Below are 17,703 nucleotides of genomic sequence, written 5' to 3'. Positions count from 1 at the left end.
GCCCTTGAACTACTGCAGTATTTATTGATCAATTAAAAAAATAAATCTTTTGCATAAATCTCATGTTGTTACGTGTAAGCCAGAAAGAATATTTCCAGAAATTTCCATTAAGCTTCTCATTTCCTTACAAATATCTTCCCAGAATTACTCCTTTGCCCCAGAGAATATAAAACTCCAGCAGAAGTTGAGCTGATCAGCTCCCCCCTCCTTCACTCCCTGCTCAGCTGTTACCTCTTTTCTTAGACTTGAAAGCATTGAAGGCAGAAGGTGTTACTCTGCTATGTATTTATGCAGCACCCAGCACAACACACTCAGCAATTATTGCTTTTAGGTGTACTCCAACACAATGAATGTGTCAACTGTTAAATCATCAACTCTAATTTGAAGAGGGAGGAAAAAAAAAATGTTTTAAATCACTTTTTCCAACAGGTGGTCCCAATTTTTGGGATTAAAGATTACCAAAATGAAAAGTGCCACATAACAAGCATCTTTCTCTTGGATGACTCCTTAGTCCAGGGCTCAGCTCCATCCATCCAGGTACAGTTCCATATCCAAAGAGATTGTGCTGCCCTCCCGTGGTCTGTGAAGATTTTAAGCTCCAGAAGTCACACGCAGAGCTACGAAAAACACTGATTCTGCTCTTGAAAGACAGATTGCATAGCTAAACATTACATTTTGAAGAAAGCAAGAAAGCCAAAATGCTGCTGCAGGGGTATCAAAGGTCTCCTGATGCCTCTGCCTGAAAGGACTGCTTAGGCTTTGAAGAGGAAACACTAAGAACAGTCATGTTAAAACTCAGCTGTCCCTCAGGTACAAGGCGTAGAAAACAGCAGTGTAAGTGACCTATAAAAATACTGCAAAGACAGGTGAAAACCCCCTAAGTTTAAATCCTTGTGTTGATTATGCTACATAGGTAAGTTAATTATGAATCGCCACACTCTGGGATATGGCAAATGGGTGACACAAAGGACCTAAAGGACACAAGCTGTACACCCTACCACGGATGTAGCTGGGATTTAAGTCTAATGACAAAACTTACAGAACAATCTTCAAATAAGTAGTGAAGGCATTTTACAGCAAGAAATACCAGAATACTGAAGCGGATTAAACATCCCTTTTCAAGATCGGTGCTACAGAAAATCAATTTAAATTTTACAGCAACTTGAAATACTAAGATACTAGTATATTCTTGAAAAAGATTATGAAGAGTTATGTCAACAGCAATTTAACATTTTATCCAATAGATAGAATATTTGGAGATAGATTCAGGTGGAGGAGGAGTTAACACTTTTCTTTCTAATTAATACAAATATGATAAATATGTCACCACTGTCTTCTCTATGAAGTGACACTTTGTAACACAGCATCACTTCTAAGTACACCTTATTGATCATTAAAGGATATGATATTCTATATTTCTATTCCCCAAAAATACCTCTGATGACGATTTTGAGCCATGTTCAAAAGAAAATGTCTTTTTGAATCATATTAATCATCTGGATATTTGCTGGACATTGTTCCAAACCATAACTACTAGAATGGATCAGCATTCCTTCATTAGTCAATAGTAAACTTTCACAAAAAATGACCTGCACCTCCATGCTATGGAGTACTTAGCACAAACTCCACCTCTAAACCTCTGGTTTAGGGAATAAATAATGTAACTTTGGGGCTCTGCTATTTCATGAACAGAGAACATAGAAATACAAAAGGGAGAAGGAAACTAGTAAACTCTACTACAGTTATATCAGGAGGAAAAGAAAGACCAAATAGTTTAAATGAAACAAAGGGCAGAGTTTCTTAGCAGGCTATTTAACATTCATTAGAGATTTCTGATTAAGATATGAAAAATTAATTTAACAATTCTGTTAAATACCTGCTAGGCACCTATGAGTTAACGTTTTTGGGTTTTATGGCCTTCCATGTGTCTCAGAACTTCAGAGCCAAAAAAGAAAAAAACATCACAGTGTAACGAATAAAACTGTTTTTTCTATCTAGGGCAGATCACACTCAAATTCCACGTAGGTAAAGTCAGTTTAGACCAGTGACTGTCAAGTGCAGATATTTTGTAAAAGTTCACTCTGGATTAATCAAGAACATGCCTCAACCATCAGAACTAAGACTACTGTGAATTTACAAAAATCATTACGAATTGTCTTCAGCGTTCAAGCCATAAATCTGTAAAACATTTCAACTGGCAAATTGCAGTATTTAATTTTAATTCTTTAGGTATGTTCAGTAAACAAACAAACCACAACCAGACTAAAAAAGCATACACTGAACTTTATGTACAGTACTCTACAAAACAAATCTCTTCGAAGCCTAATAAACTCCCAATTAACAAGGACTTGTGACCTGTAAAAATCTTACCTCCAGGAAGAAGACCTCATCAAAACCTAAACTTTTGTAGTAGGGGATATTCAATATGAAGCATAAAGGCTTCAGCAATTCTCTGAGGGCTTACACTTACTCCACAAAGCAAGGCACTACCACAAAGGTGACACTTTCCAATATGATTATCAGCCGTATGAAAGTCCATCAATCACACTCATCACAATGGGATTCTACAGAACAGACCAAACACCAAGGAGAACAGGTCCTCACTGAGTCAAAATGCAGCTGTTAGAAGTTGGTATTAGTCTTTCTAGTATAATTTTTAACAAGATACACTAGCAACTGTTGTTTTTTTCTTTGCAGATTTTGAATACTTCAGAGGCTATAGGCATGTCGTTTAGATCAAAACATCACTTAAGAAAATGCAACAGACTTCAAACAAACATAAATGGACAGAACTTGTATCCCTCATAATGCATATGCATTGATTCCATTAGGCATAGAAACCAGCTATGTTTTCAAAGAAGAGTATTCATTTTAGTAAATCATTGTGCCTAAAAATCATTACTACATACTAATTTAACTTAACCATATAATAGCTTTGCCTCCTGTCTCTAAATAGGCATTTAAAAATATAAAATAATTAATTCACTTCCCTTGTTTTGCTTGGTAACCCAAGACAATCACAAAAGAAAAATGGAGGAAGAGCACAGTAACAGTAGGAACAGTGTACAATGTCGTGGATGAGTTCTCTGGTTTGATGACAAGCCTGAGCTATTTTTTCCAGCTAAACCTGAAGAATGTTTTGTCTAAAAGTTAGTAATTACATGCAAACTTCCATGAAATTTGTCCTCAGGCCAACTATACAATGTTATATCCCCGAACAGTCAAAAGAGTCTAAGAAGTCACAAATGAAATACAAGTTTTGCAAGAATACCCTTCTTAAGGCAAGCCAGTAAAAGAAGATATATCAGTGTTGCCTGTATTACAAAAATGAGCAATTTTCCTTTCTCTTTGTTACTGAAAATTACCTACTTCTCAAATATTTATCAAGACTATGAGGCAACCTGGCTGTATTGCCATCACAAGTTTTCCAGATCTTGAACTGCAAAATATAATGCACACACAAATGTGGTTTAAACTTATTTAAATGAGTGCAGAACTGTAACTTTAAGGAGAGGTTAATGAGAAGCAGCTTCAGTTGAGTTTCCCTTGGATTGTTACACCCATGTGGCTGGCAGGCAAAGAGCTGTCTGATATGGAAAAATCAGTTGAAGAAGAAGGATGAGTTCCTGCTTCAGGATGCCTGAGACACTGAAACAGGCTAAAAAACTATTAAAAAAAAAAAAAATCTTCAAAGTCTTTCAAAAAGTTCTGACAGGCTTGAAAGGGAAATGGAGAACTTTAAAGTGTTGCTTTTAACTCTTTTTGTTCTACAGAATGAATGACTGTCTGGATTTAATTTTAAAAATACAGTTGCTTTTAACATTTAAAGTAAAATACACAATTTGCATCTCTTGATTAGCAAAAATTTTCATAAAATGTCAGATTCCCTAAACCATCTTTGATTTTTAAGCATAATGTATTCTCAACTCAGAAAGCATCTTTCAAGTAAAAATATTCAAAAGGTAATACCAATATAAAAAGCAGAACAAAATAACAGTGACCTAGCCTCATAAAAAAATCCCAGAAACAACCCAGATACAATTTTGACAACAATTTCAACTCAAATAAATCTGCATCTAATACAACATTTATTGCACAATTATTATATTACTCAATTCTATGAGCAATTACAAACAACTTTAACATGGACATGAAGTCACAAACTTTTATACTGGTTAGAAGATAATTACATCATTAAGTGCTGTTCCTTTCATTAAAACTAATTTTGTTTATGATGAGAGTTAGGAAATATTCAAAATTTTCTTCTTTCCCTGTTGAGAAGCCACACTACATTAAAGTATCCTGTACTTAATATCAGTTCTGGAAGCTGAGGGTAACACTGATCCTTCAGGATTGTTGTTTGGTAGGCAACAAGACTGTTTAATCAAAACATCAGTAAATTCCACAAAACTGGAACACTGTGCTCTGTGTTATTGCTCTAGCCTGTGTTATTCAAAGGTACTTAAGGTTCAATGTTTCTAAATGTTTCTAAATTACATATGTAAACATTGTTTTACTCTTGTTGGTCCACCTGATATGTCTACCAACACATTTTTAAAATCTCTTCATAAAATCTGCTGTCCTTCCTAAGTTACTCTTTCACTTTACAATATCTAATTTAAACTAGTTTATCTAGATTAAGAATCTAATATCTAATTTTATCTATTTTAACCTCCACTCTGGAGAAATAAAATGATACTGTGAACCTGCCACTCTTCCTTAACCAGCTATCATTTCAGCATTATTATGATTCTTCTATGAATCATTCTTCTCGACATAAGCAATTACAAACTTAGTTTATAGCCAGAATCAGGTAGGAGACAGGCACAGATGATCCTACCATCCATCTAGCTTTAAAATTTATGAATTGGTGAGTTTAAAGAATGCTGCTGATATGAAGAAACAGAGTACAGAGGCATTTCTAACTAGATTAATATTTCAGACCCTGTCCAAATAAAAGAAAATAAGAGTTGCTGGGCAAGGCAGGGGAGTAGGAGGAGCTGAGGAGAGTTCGGGGATTGAGAAGTCATTTTATAAAACAACACCCTAGTAAATAGGTAAATGAATTCTTAAAATAGTCTCACAACTATTTGCATATTTAGTCTTCAAAGAAAGACCAAAGGTTTTATCTCACCTGTAGACAAATCAGCTGACACCTTAATTCATAAGTTATGCATACTAGAAGAACAAATTCTCAGCTGACCTAAATTATTTAGAAAAAGCAGACAACATAAAGGCAACATTTTCAATATTATCTATCTCTACATCCTGAAGGCTGCTTCATTTCCCCTCCCCCTCCAAGGAAAAAAAAAAAAACCAAGCCACATTTACAGTATAGTATTAATTATTCTGTGGCTTATAAATCAAGGTAACAAGTCTCTTCATAACAACAGTTTAAGGGGCAGCCTTACCACTGAACAGTAGTTGCCGGGCTTTTCAAATTTTGTCTCATTTTAAAAGCTAAGCATTCTAAAAATCTAGCAACTTTCTCAAAAGTCTGAACACCAGAATGCAAACAAAGGGCATGTATCAACCAGGGTATCATTTTATTCAGGTCAACCTACCTGTGACAGTTTTATACAGTAATTTAATTTGGCCATCGACTCCCTACCAATCACAAAGCAAGCATAAATCAAACAACCACAGTCATTCTGTCTTCAGCTAGGCAGGCATGTGCTGTCTTCCAATAAATTAACACTCTTTCCTGCATGCCCAACACAGAAGATGTGAAAGGCCTTTTCATTTTCAATATTGGCTTTATAAAAATTGTGCATGGAAAATTTCACCTCTACAAGTCAGATATTTCTCCCAGTCAATTCAATACTATGAACCCATTTTTTACTAGAAATAAAAAGTATATTATATACCTGACATGATTCACTAGGAACTATGTTTATATCCAATCCATTACATTTGTTTGGACCAGCTATAAAGTTAAAGAATTACATGTGTTCCATTAATGGGTAAGAGCAAGCTGCACTTGTAAAATGTGGTTATTTTGATGGAGTTTTATTTATTTGCCTAGTTTTTAGACTGATCTTCTTCACACATTCTGTAATTGACCCCTCTGTCTCCTACTGTGCACGTACAGGGGTCTTTTCAGTTTCACCTGACACGTCATGTTTCAGCTAAGGAGTTCTTTTCTAACCTACTACAATTCCTTCATTCAGGAAAAAGGAAGGCGGCACTATCTACAAGCCTACAGAATTTGGTTGCTAGTTGTCACATTCACTCTTTGAGCAATTTTTTTGGAAAGAATAATATAAATTTGTTCACAACCACTACCTTTGTAAGTAAATACCATCTCATGCATACTGTGACTGAAATGATGGTTCATTTCAGATGAGATACCACAAATAAAGTATTTGTTTTAAGTACTTCCTGCGTAAGAAGTATTTCAACTCATGAGAAAAGTAGTAAGGGTTTGTAAGACTGTGGGTCAGTTACTTCTCATTCTTGAATTTCACAGTTGGATAAAAAGTCAATAAATAAAAAGATGTTTTAAAGAAAAAAAAAATAGATTCCCGTCTCAAAAAAAAAATCTCTTTTTTTTGTTTCTTTCACAGTGAAGACAATGTTTGATGAAAAAACATGACAGTACCAAAGGCTTCTATCTCCATATATCCTCAAAGTAATAAAGCAGCAACAAGGGTTATCACTGTCCAGCCACACATTCACACACTTTCCCCCTCCCTTTAATGTGCTTTGGATGAGCCTAAAGGAAGCACCCCTAATCATATCCAGCCAAACTGAGTTTAATATCCACAAAGCCTTTGCAGTGAGTAGGAAATGAACCTGAAGACAATGAATGTGTTCACACACACAGGACCAGGAACACAAGCAAAGATTCCACGATTAACTGAAGTTCCAAAAGGGATGAAAAACCCCCTTTCTACTGCTGCCTAATAATACAACAGAGAAGATGTTGCATTTCTTTTCTGGTCACAAATTAAATATAATCTCCTCTTTCCCAAACTTCACATATAATCAGCAGTAGCACACTATTTCCATTCAGTCTTATTTCAACAAGCCCCCCTTCCCAAAATTTTCAGCCACTGCCTTGCTAGAGGAAAAAATGAAAACATTTCCTATGATGACATATATCAGTCCAGGGAAATAATCACATGATGTATCTAATTTTCCTTCTGTCTCACATTGTGACCACCTGTATTTTATATTCTGACCTGCCACCCTCTTTTTACTATCTGTACATATTGACAACCACAGTAACTTTATTCCTATGGAAGGTGTCTATGGATACCTTTACTTCTACGGAAAACTCAACACAACCAAGCACTGAGCTTGGTTAGGATTTCTGAGTTGTGTCAACTGCCGACTGAAATCAAGGTCAATCTTTTGTTCCCAGTTTGGTCATCAGCTGTTGATGACCTGAGGGAAGTTGCATCACCACGTGTCACAAACAGACTGAATTTTAATACAGATTTGAAACTGCTTACCTGTCTTAGAGAGCTCTGAAACATACTGAAAACTGGCATATTTTCCTATGAAACAGTTAAGCAGCTTCACCAGAAGGAGACCCTGTTAAATACACAGACATACAAACCCTCACCTTCCCCAGGACTGACTGCAGATGGTAGACTGGTCCAGTCTAGGGTCCAGCTGGGGCATGGATGAGGAGAAAACTTTGCTTCAATTCCATTTTCCTACATGAAAGGAGGAAAAAAAATAAATTAAGACCCTTTACCCACTTAAGTTGGTATCAAATTTCTCACTAAATTTAATGGCATCAGATCAAACTGCAACCCTGTCAGCTTAAGTGAAACTGAACAGGCAGATGACTCAACATTATACAACACTCAAATTACGTATTTCTCTTATTCTCACAAGAAAGCTGTGTTCATTTTTTTTAGGAAATGCTGTCAGCTTCTGTGCAAAAAATACCAAATTATGGAACATGATGGACAGTTTTCTTTAACAAAACTCATTAGGGTTCCTAGATGTTCAAAGCTTTAATCAAATAGCAAAAAAACCCCCAAACCAACCCAGCTGAAAAGGTTGGATAATAAAGCCAAACATAAAAGCCACAGTTTTTTGTCATTCTTTACATAAATATCTTTAAAAGAGAAATACCATATTGCAATTCAAACAAAAAGTTATTTTGATTATTCAGAATAATTGATAGGACTCCAGCAGCCCTATCTTTGCCCAATTCCTGAATGAATCAAATATCAGAAAAGTAGAATCACTTCTAAGTCAATGCGCATCAGATTTAAGACAAACAAAGGGGATTAAACTGTTCAAGGCTGTCAAAACCAGCTTATACAATTCTAATAAATTTTACCTACTCCAAATCAAGCCAATATGGCTATAAAAATAACTCATTAAAAAACTTAAATTACCATTAACTTAGTCATGGTTGGCCTTGGACCACCTATAAAATGACTGTCATCATTATCCTCTTCTAACTCATCAGGAACTGAAGAGGAGTCCTGTAGCTGTTCCTCTGGAGCAGACATCAACTCTGGAAGCTGGAGAAGTTCCATGTTGCATTTGCCAGCAGCTTTCTTTACTCCAGGTACTTCCTGAACTCTTCGGTACCAACTGGATATCAGTGGCAAGTTTACCAGATTTTTGCCTTGTCTCTTGCTGGAAACCTAGAAAAATAAAAAGGGAAGGTTACTTGATAGTGTAAATTTCTTGCAACAAACCACCAAAAGGCACGAACTACAGGAGCAAGCTCAGCTCCATGCCAAGCACATGCACTCACAGCATGATGGTAAAACAAAAATCAGCTTGTTCAGAGCCCCAGGTAGAATTGCCAGCTGGCCATTTAGACTTTATCTGCAATTCCCATTCGCTTAATAGGATGAAAAGGTTTACATGATCAATTTTAATCATAATTTCAGTCAGTAACAGGAAAACTCCATTTAAATAATGGGTGCTATTTGCTAACATAGGAATGATTAGTTTTGGTCGGTTGTTAGACAAAAAACCCCAATGTAGTAATTTGCAATGAATACTGAACTCTAAGCATGACATTATGGTACCTGAATGCTCTTTCTCACAAGTACCTCTTAAAAGCTCATCCGCCAACAGCTATTTTGCTGGAAACTGCAAGCCTGAAATACCTTAGACTATGTGGTAACAGGCATACATTACCCCATGTCTTTACTCAAGTCTTTGCACTACATCTGTGACTTTTTTCAAATTAGTACTGATTTTTTTTTTAAATTGTGTATTTACTCAGACTTTTTTAGAATCTTAAGATCATATTTTTATACAATAATGGTAACTAGTATCTTTCTTTCTGAAGTAAGTGTATGTGATTATGAGTTAATATGGCCTCCAATAGAAATCAGTATTTTAAGGGTAAAACATGAAATAAAAAAATTTCTTTAGTAAGAGTATGTTGCACATATTAAAAAAAATATACCCAAATTACATTTTAGCATGAAGTCCAACTACTTTTAAAAAGGATGCATTTGATGAAATTAAGCATCTTTTGTTTAGATTCCCAAATGTTCTAGAACAATGGAGATCATCCTCTTACAGAAGAGGTTGTGAAGTCTCCTTACAGACATTCGAAATACAACTGGATGCGATCCTGGCCAACCGGCTCTAGCTGACCCTGCTCTGAGCAGGGTGGTTAGACAAGATGAGCTCCAGAGGTGCCCTCCAACCTCAATTATTCCAGCTTCAACTATTCTGTGATGCTGTGCCTGCTTTAAACAGAAAATTAAAAATCATGATTACAGGAACAGGCAGAAAAGGCCATGCAAAACCAGCATTCCTCCACGGATCTGTCTGCAGTGTGGAAATAGAAATTGGAAAAGAACACTTGAAATGACAAGAAATTTCCAACAGCTCTCCTGCATGCTGTGTTTACAATATGCTTAGGGTAACCACAAATAATTAGCAATAGCTAAAGGAGCAAAAGAAGGATGAACTGTGTAACTTTAGTATGCAATTTAATATCCTAATAGTAACACAGGCATAAACACATTAATTCAGTTAAGGAAGAATTCTTTTGGAAAGCAATTCTAAGAGGCACTGTTACACTTGATAACAAGTGTTCTAAATTGTATTTTAAAAAGTGAATAGTGGTTTCTCCCAGATGAGGAACTGAGCCTTTGTTATAATTCTATTAATTTTCAACAGTTACAACTAATAGAAAGTGAAACAAAGGTAACCTCAGAATGATAACAGCAATGAAATGAGGTAATGAAAAACAACCCTTCAGCTTCATTATCCTACTTTTGGTAATTATAATTACAATCAGCTAGTCAGGTCTCCTCATATTTATGGGATGGTATTTTCCAGACACATACTCACTGAAAACTTCATTATTATTCACACCCTTAATTCAAAGTGGAAATGCAACTACAGTGATTTTTTTAAACACAATCCAGGAAGACCAGTTATACAAGTGACAAATAACACTTCAATACAGAATTAAACTCTGGCACTTCCATCAACAAGAGCAGTTTCAACTCACTGCCTGCAAAAAGCTTTCAGATGCAAGTTTTACAATTTTGATGATAACTGTAGGCATCAAGGTATAATTGCTTAGAAAATGATCATTCCCCAGGGAACAGAAATAAACAAACATCATCCCAGAGCTCTTGTAAATTAGGTAAAAATTGAACCGAAAGCCAGGTTTTTAGGGCAATCCTTGGTGTGAGCTAACACAACTGTACTGTAAAATACCTAGTTCATAAGAACACCAGGGCTCAAGGGTAACACAAAAAGTCAATAAATACAGCATTCTCAGCTACTCACAGGACCTCCCCAGAACTACTTCACCTACATTGCTGAAATCAATTAAGCATCTGATGCAAATATCTTCTCATGCCTGGCACCAGTAAACCAAACATTACTCTAAAAAGTTAAGCTCTTATTTAAAAAGGCCTTGGAAAAACAAAGACTGAGATACATTAACATTTTTTAAATAGTAAGAAAGCATTCTGTCTTAATATTTTTGTTTAGTATCATCCATACAGAAGTTGCTGTTCACCTCCAATTATGTAATTTGCAAAACAAACAAAGCAGATCTGAATTAAGAAGCATTTCTGAAAAATAACTCATCGTCTTAATTCAAAGGCAGCATATTGCTATCATCATAAAGAAATCCATTGAGGATGATGATCTTGGTTAAAGAAGTTATAAAGTGGACATTTGCCACATTATTAATATTCAATAGTCATTATCTTGATTCTAGAGACTGTTATTCTCAATCTGCCTAACAGCATCTTCTCCAGGAATTCCATTTGTTTTCAAATACCATAAGGGAAATTTGGCAAACCAACTTGCAAAATCAAAATGCAAATGTTCCTGGAACAGACACCAGCTTAGGCATAAATCTCATAGAGTAACTGCAGGAATACTGGTAGGAGGCAAACTCGTACCATTTCACTGTAATGGGAAATAAAGACATAGTTGTCATTTCCTTAAATCTTTCCTGTGCATATATTGTCATAAAACGAAGTACAAAGATTGTGCTGAGCAAGACTCTTGCACAGTCTTGCCACAGATGTTTTTCCCACTGTATAACTAGTTTTTTAAGTTGAGCTCAGGTCACCTGTACTAGTATTTTAAAATTATTATTTTCTGGGCAAATTGGTACCAAAATATTTCAGTACAATATTTTAAAAGTTAACATAACCATTGATATGCCATGTATTTAGAAGTAACTTTAGTGATCTCACCAATCCCTGATTTTTGTGTTTGTACAAAAACGAGACAAGTCTTCGATTTCAGGTTAAGGTCACATTGTAAGCACCACAATATGTTTCAAATTAACATCTTTTACAACTTTTAGGTTCTTAAAAAACATACATGTACACTAGTTAATATTTTCAGAGTCTGTCATCTTACCAAGAACTGGTGGATGCACGGCAAAAGCACTAGATCTGCCACAGTAAAATAAAGCCCTTCTGCAAAAACGTGGTCCAAGAGCGGAAGGTCAGAGGTTTTTGCTCTCCTGATGTGAGGGGCCTCCCTGTTGATTGCATCTGGTGCTTCCTGGGCAAGTAGTTTAGAGAAAGCTACACTCAGTTCCAAACTTGAGGGTGGATGTTCATGGACTTCCCCTGGTTTTGATTCCTCTGTTGCTTCTTTACCAAGCACAGGCACTGCAGCCTTGGCACCTCCCTTCTGTTGTTGAAGTTTTTGCCTTCGAATTTTGTCATCATTATGTACTCGGACAGGTTCTCCAAGCTTCCTTTCTAACAGTAAAATGTCAGGAGGAATTGCCTGGCAGTGCTGAGGAGAGGCTGTCAAAAATCTTTCAACAGCAAGAGGTATGCTGATCTCACAGAGTCTGGTCCACTGGCTAACCTGTCAAATAAATTTACATAATCAATGTCTCTACAGAAAGAGAAACAAAATCCAGGGTTACTTTTGGTCCACTTCAGCTTTAAATACATTCTTTGTTAATCTTAGAAATGCAGATATTTCTGTATTACTTCTGCAACAGCAGAGTTAGGAAGCTAAACTTTATATAACAGAATGAACAGTTATCCAGCATAGCATATTTTTATTTCCTTATTATTGACATAAAATTAGGCTGGCTGCACAACTCATAAGAAGCAAAGCTGTGAACTGGGTTGAAGGCACAGTAATCAATGGCAACCATGGAAATAGCAATCATGACAGGGTGGAGATCAACATCCTGAGAGGAGTGAGGAAGGCAAGTCTAGATGGATGAGCTGCCAGATGAGTAAACTGCTATGTGATAAATGGGCTGACATCTCAACTCAAAAGGTAGTGTTGGTTAATGGTTCACACTCTACCTGAAGGCCAGTTAGAAGTGGAAATCTTTAAGGGTCTATCCTGAGGCCTATCCCATTTCATCATCTTTACCTGGAGAGGGGAGATGGAATATACTCCCATCAAGGATGACAGGGAATTGAGCAGAGCAGACAACAAATTCCCAACAAACTCCTGCACAGACTAGGGAATGGGCTGAGAGGAACTGATAGAACTCAGTAGAATATTCCACACCTAGGAGGGACTTATCCCCTGGAATGGTACAAGCTAGGGACTGACCACCTGGCCAGGTAGCTGAAAAGGCACTGGACAACCTGGTGAGGATAAGCTAAACAAAAGCCAGCAGTGCACCTTGACAGTGAAGGCTAACAATATATGGTGCTCTTGAAATCAAAATTAACAAGAAATTAGGTACTTCTAAGTTTACTCTATAACTCATTTATACTGCTAGACATGAAACAAAGATCCGACCTATTTTTTTAGCATCAAGGTTCTTTTTGTGCTGCTAAAAAGTGGTATCTTCAAAAATAATTATTTTTCATCTTTGTGCCAAAATACAGGTACTTCTCCATAGAGGAAATTGCATTTTCTAAGCAAATTAAGTTTTTTACTAAAAGAATTTACTTGACATCAATATTAAGAGTCTACTTCAGAGCATTCAATGCTTATTAAAAACCTATTAATGTATCTAAGAGAGAGACACACTCACTTCAGCACAGGCTTTTAAGCAGGTCTTCTTAAAGCCCAAGAGTTCCAAAAGATCCTTTTTAGATGGATCTGCCTCGAATGTTTTCTGTATTATATGTCTTAAGACCACAGAAAGCCCAGCTCGGCAGAATTTGTCATCTTTCGCGACAACAGCAGGTAAACTGCAGCTCTGCACAACCACTGGAAGCTGACACCTGGAGATTAAATGGACCTCGAGATCGCCAGCGAGGTTTTTTGTCACAGACTGATCACCCACATCTTCGCCAGTCGGCACTAAAAAAACTTTAAATAATTTGCAGTCACAGTAGGATAGCAAAAACAGTGAGATAGATGTATGAAGAGGAAAGATACTATCTCTGCACTGATGAGAAAAAGCCAAATATAAATGTTCTTCAGTGACACTATCTTTCATCTTCTTCCTGAGATGAAGTTCCTGAAATGGAAATCAGAGTACAATATTCATAAAAGAATACAGAATTTAAAAAAAAAAAATTATATCACCGCTTCTTCCACTATCTGCTACAACTGATTTTAACATAAGAAGACATCCTGCCTGAATAATTGGCAGGCCCTTTTTTGACAGAAAAGGATGGTTCCACATCTACACTGCCTGTTCACATACAGATAGATCATGGATAGGAAAATGATCTTACTTTTTTTAAACATTTTAGCGTATTTCTGACATCAAACAAAACCTAAAGAAAACGTTTCATTTTCAAATTTTAAGTGTGTACACATTTTAGAGCAAGGCTTTTTTGATTTTTTCAACACCAAAATCTCCCATAACATTAACCATGCATTACTGAAAACAACAAGTTCCTGAGCACACATCTGCAACAGTCAGTTCTCTAATACAAACATCTGTCTTTCTGTAACTGCCAAAAGGCATTTATAGCAGGTATTTTGGCCATGGGAAAAAATATTGGTTTTGGTATAAAAAAATTAATCTAGAGTTGAGTGAGATAATAACTGAAGGACACATAAGCAAATAAACATTCATCTCATGCTACTACATGAACACCTCAAACACACAACTACTATAAACCAGTAGAATTCAACAGTACCAGAGCTGAGATTAACGTCTTCTCAGTATACTAAAAACTCAAAATAATTTTCCTTATAGTGGGTTGAAAGCTACATTTTTCCTACTATAATATTCCATAGGAGTTTAACATAAGGCACTGACGCAGTCATTTTTCTGCTCCATCACTCAGCAGAATTGCCCATTACCTCACAGATGACAGCTGGCACTGAAAAGCTTTAGACACTAGATGGCCCTCTTACAACAAGCGTCACGGACCACAGCTGGAGCGCAGTGAGGACAAGAGATTTAAGTGTCGCTAAGAAAGCCCAGAATGGGGTTTTATATCCATATATATAAAGCACGAGTGTCACTGGAACAGCATCAGTCTTTCACATAACCGTCTACATTAATAAGGTCTTTGCACAATTACATGAACACGATGCAAGTACTTTTTAAAAAAAAAGTTTTCATTTGATACATCTTGATTATTCAATTTATTTTTTTCCATGTAGACATGTATATCATGCTTACTACTTTATACGGCCTACCAAATCAATTGCCCTAAAAGAGGCAGTGGAAGAATAAAATTAAGTCCACCTGACATTAAGAACACACTAACATCTGTTACAGTGAAATATTTTTAAACCATTAAATAACAAGATCAGTGGCTTATAATGTGGCTTTTCTTTAATTAATACACTGCCACACAAAAAACAGGACAATACACAATGCAATACCTACTTTACCAGAAGATACTTTATTTGGGTAAATCTTGACAGCATGGAAGTTGAGACAGACTCAATATCTTAAGTACAACTCTGTGGTAGAAATCATATAGCGAAGGCTCTGCCAAAGAGGTAAATCAAGAAGAGCTACTCTTACCATGGTCACATCCATAGTTACTAGCATTTGAACTCCTGTTCTCGGCTACAGTACCTCTTCCAACGTTAAACAGTACCCTTATATGCATTCGGGTTATTATTTTTGTTTTCCACGGGAACTCAAAGAACTCACATGTCCATCTTCTCCTGGCCACTCAGACATACACATTGACCTTAACAATCATTTCACCACTGAATTTTTTCTTCTGGTTGACCTTCCCGGACACGATCAGCTATTTTGATCATTATCATGCTGTACGAGCCTCCTAAATATTTTCATAAATTCTGATGAGGTTTCTATTTCCAAAGTACATTATTCTCTAGTTTACAACTTTTAATCACCTGTTCTTACAAGTTATTTTTAAAAACTTCTTAGAAGTAATTTTAACAGAATGGGCTTCTGTAATGACTGCAACTTGTTATATGGGTCATTAGACCATCAAAGCATTCAGTCTGGATTTATTTTAATTTTAAGTTATTGCAAAAATTTCTATGTCCCTCCACTACACCAGTAACTGAACATCTCACAGACTTTCCTCTCAAAGAGCCTTGCAAGGTGGAAGTTTCCTGCGTTCCTTTTACACATGTGAAAAAGCAAAAGCAGAAAGAGAAATTTTTGTTTAGTGTCACACTGGAAGTCTGTCCTAGACCAAGCCAAAAAATTGGACATTTTTCCTTAAGGGCTTTGCTGCTTGGTTGGTTGTGAGATTTTGGGGTTTTTTTAAGGTCAGTTTATGACAATGAAAACTACAATCAGGCTAACTGTATTCTCAAGTCTCTCAAAGAAGAGAAACTAAATTAATCCATCCAGGAGTTCTGTCTACAAGTGACTTTACCTGTGTTTCCTCATTGTTTCCTGTGAGAAGATAAGGCCTTTTTAAATCATCACTCAACTGAGCTGTACACCCTTACACTGCCACACCCCACCCCTCTCCCACATTTACTTCAGAGAATTCCTCCCAACATCTTGTCTCTAAGCACTGACATTATAAAGTCGCTTCTTACATTTTTTGTTTCCACGACAGGCACTTTTTTGCACTGCTTTGGCTCTGCAGAGTCTATATTCCTTGTGGATTTATGCACAGATTTTCAATTCAAAGACTTAACAGCCTACCAGGTTGCCCACTCTCACTTCAGTATTTTCACATAACTACTACCCACCCATTAAATGTGTTTATTAACCCCTTGGCAGCTTACTAAGGCAAAAGCAGACCGTAACATACACAATAAAATGAAAGGTGCAATACAGAACTAACCAAACCTAGTAAGACATTGCACCATTTGCTCACAGTACTTATTCGCAGCACTTTTTTCTCCAATTAGACTGTAAATTCTGTGGGAAGAGACAGATTTTTATTCTATTGGCCATACTTATGGTAGCCACTGTTTGAAAGAGGGAAAATGAGAAGCAACGATCAATGCAGGATTTGTACCGTAACTTAAAAGACAAAGACAAATACTGTTGCCTATCTTTGGGATAAAAGACACCTACTTAAAAATCATAAACATTACGTAAGCCTAACTTTCATTAGCTGTGCTGTTTTTACCATTTTCTCTTTTCTTTCAGCGTGCACTAAACAACAGTTAAATTAGTTTCATTCAGCTGCCCTGTTAACAACGTAATAAAGAAAATCGCTGCTTTAAAAACAAGTGTTTCCCATAAAAATTAAAGACAAATAAATAAGTACATAAACATCCTCTTCCTTTTAGTCCCTGAAAAAGATCTCATTCATTTGTTGATTACTACACGGTAAAACAGAACTTCTGTTAAGCAGACGCGTTAACATTAGAAAAATGTTTAATACAATGCCATTTAAAAACGTAGCAAATATTTAACGTAGTGCAAAGTAATATTTGTGCTTTAAGGCACATAACTTGAGAGGCTGGAGTTACATTTCTATCCAGGCAATCCATTTGCTGGATGAGTTCAGGGCCACCCCTACACCCTCAGGGAGCCCTGCGGGAAGCACACAAGAGCTTCGGACCCGAGTTTCAGGCGAAGCCACAAATAAAGTGGAAATTGTGGATGGCTCTGGAGGGCCAGACGCGGGCGGGCCATGAGGGCCAGACGCGGGATACGAGGGCCAGACCCGGGACACGGGGGCCAGACCCGGGACACGGGGGCCAGACCCGGGACTCAGGACAGCAGCACACACCTGAGTTCGGCTACTACAGAGAGTGACCCCGTCGAGTCAGAACTCCCTCCCAGACCCGCTCCCCAAAGCCTCTGCTCCCAGCTCCTCCCGGCGCCCCGGCAGCGCTGCCAAAGCAGCACCGGAGCTCCACCGCCGCCAGCTTCCCTTTATCCCGCTCCTTTTCCTTACCCCGGCCCGGCCGCTTCCGCCCCGGCTCCGCCCCTTC

At 37.0% G+C, this 17,703-nt stretch overlaps 1 protein-coding gene across 5 annotated transcripts in view; it reads right to left on the bottom strand.

Annotated features, from left to right (window-relative positions):
• The window catches only part of GSTCD (glutathione S-transferase C-terminal domain containing), a 54,378-nt gene extending 36,678 nt beyond the window's left edge, over positions 1 to 17,700 (bottom strand). The window contains exons 1-5 of one of the 5 annotated variants that reach the window (XM_032109330.1): positions 17,667 to 17,700; positions 13,439 to 13,870; positions 11,836 to 12,297; positions 8,361 to 8,615; positions 7,571 to 7,664 (exon numbers count right to left, since the gene is read on the bottom strand). In XM_032109330.1, the coding sequence (XP_031965221.1) occupies positions 7,571 to 7,664; positions 8,361 to 8,615; positions 11,836 to 12,297; positions 13,439 to 13,849 (1,222 nt within the window). In that variant the 5' untranslated portion in view covers positions 13,850 to 13,870; positions 17,667 to 17,700. The other 4 variants (XM_032109329.1, XM_032109332.1, XM_032109331.1 and 1 more) reach the window with 4 other exon arrangements.
• Positions 17,701 to 17,703: the final 3 nt, after the last annotated feature.

The sequence above is a fragment of the Corvus moneduloides genome, chromosome 5 (assembly GCF_009650955.1).
Source record: "Corvus moneduloides isolate bCorMon1 chromosome 5, bCorMon1.pri, whole genome shotgun sequence".
Taxonomy (NCBI): domain Eukaryota; kingdom Metazoa; phylum Chordata; class Aves; order Passeriformes; family Corvidae; genus Corvus; species Corvus moneduloides.
The sequence above is the reverse complement of the archived record's forward strand: the minus strand, read 5'-3'. Positions and strand labels throughout refer to the sequence as shown.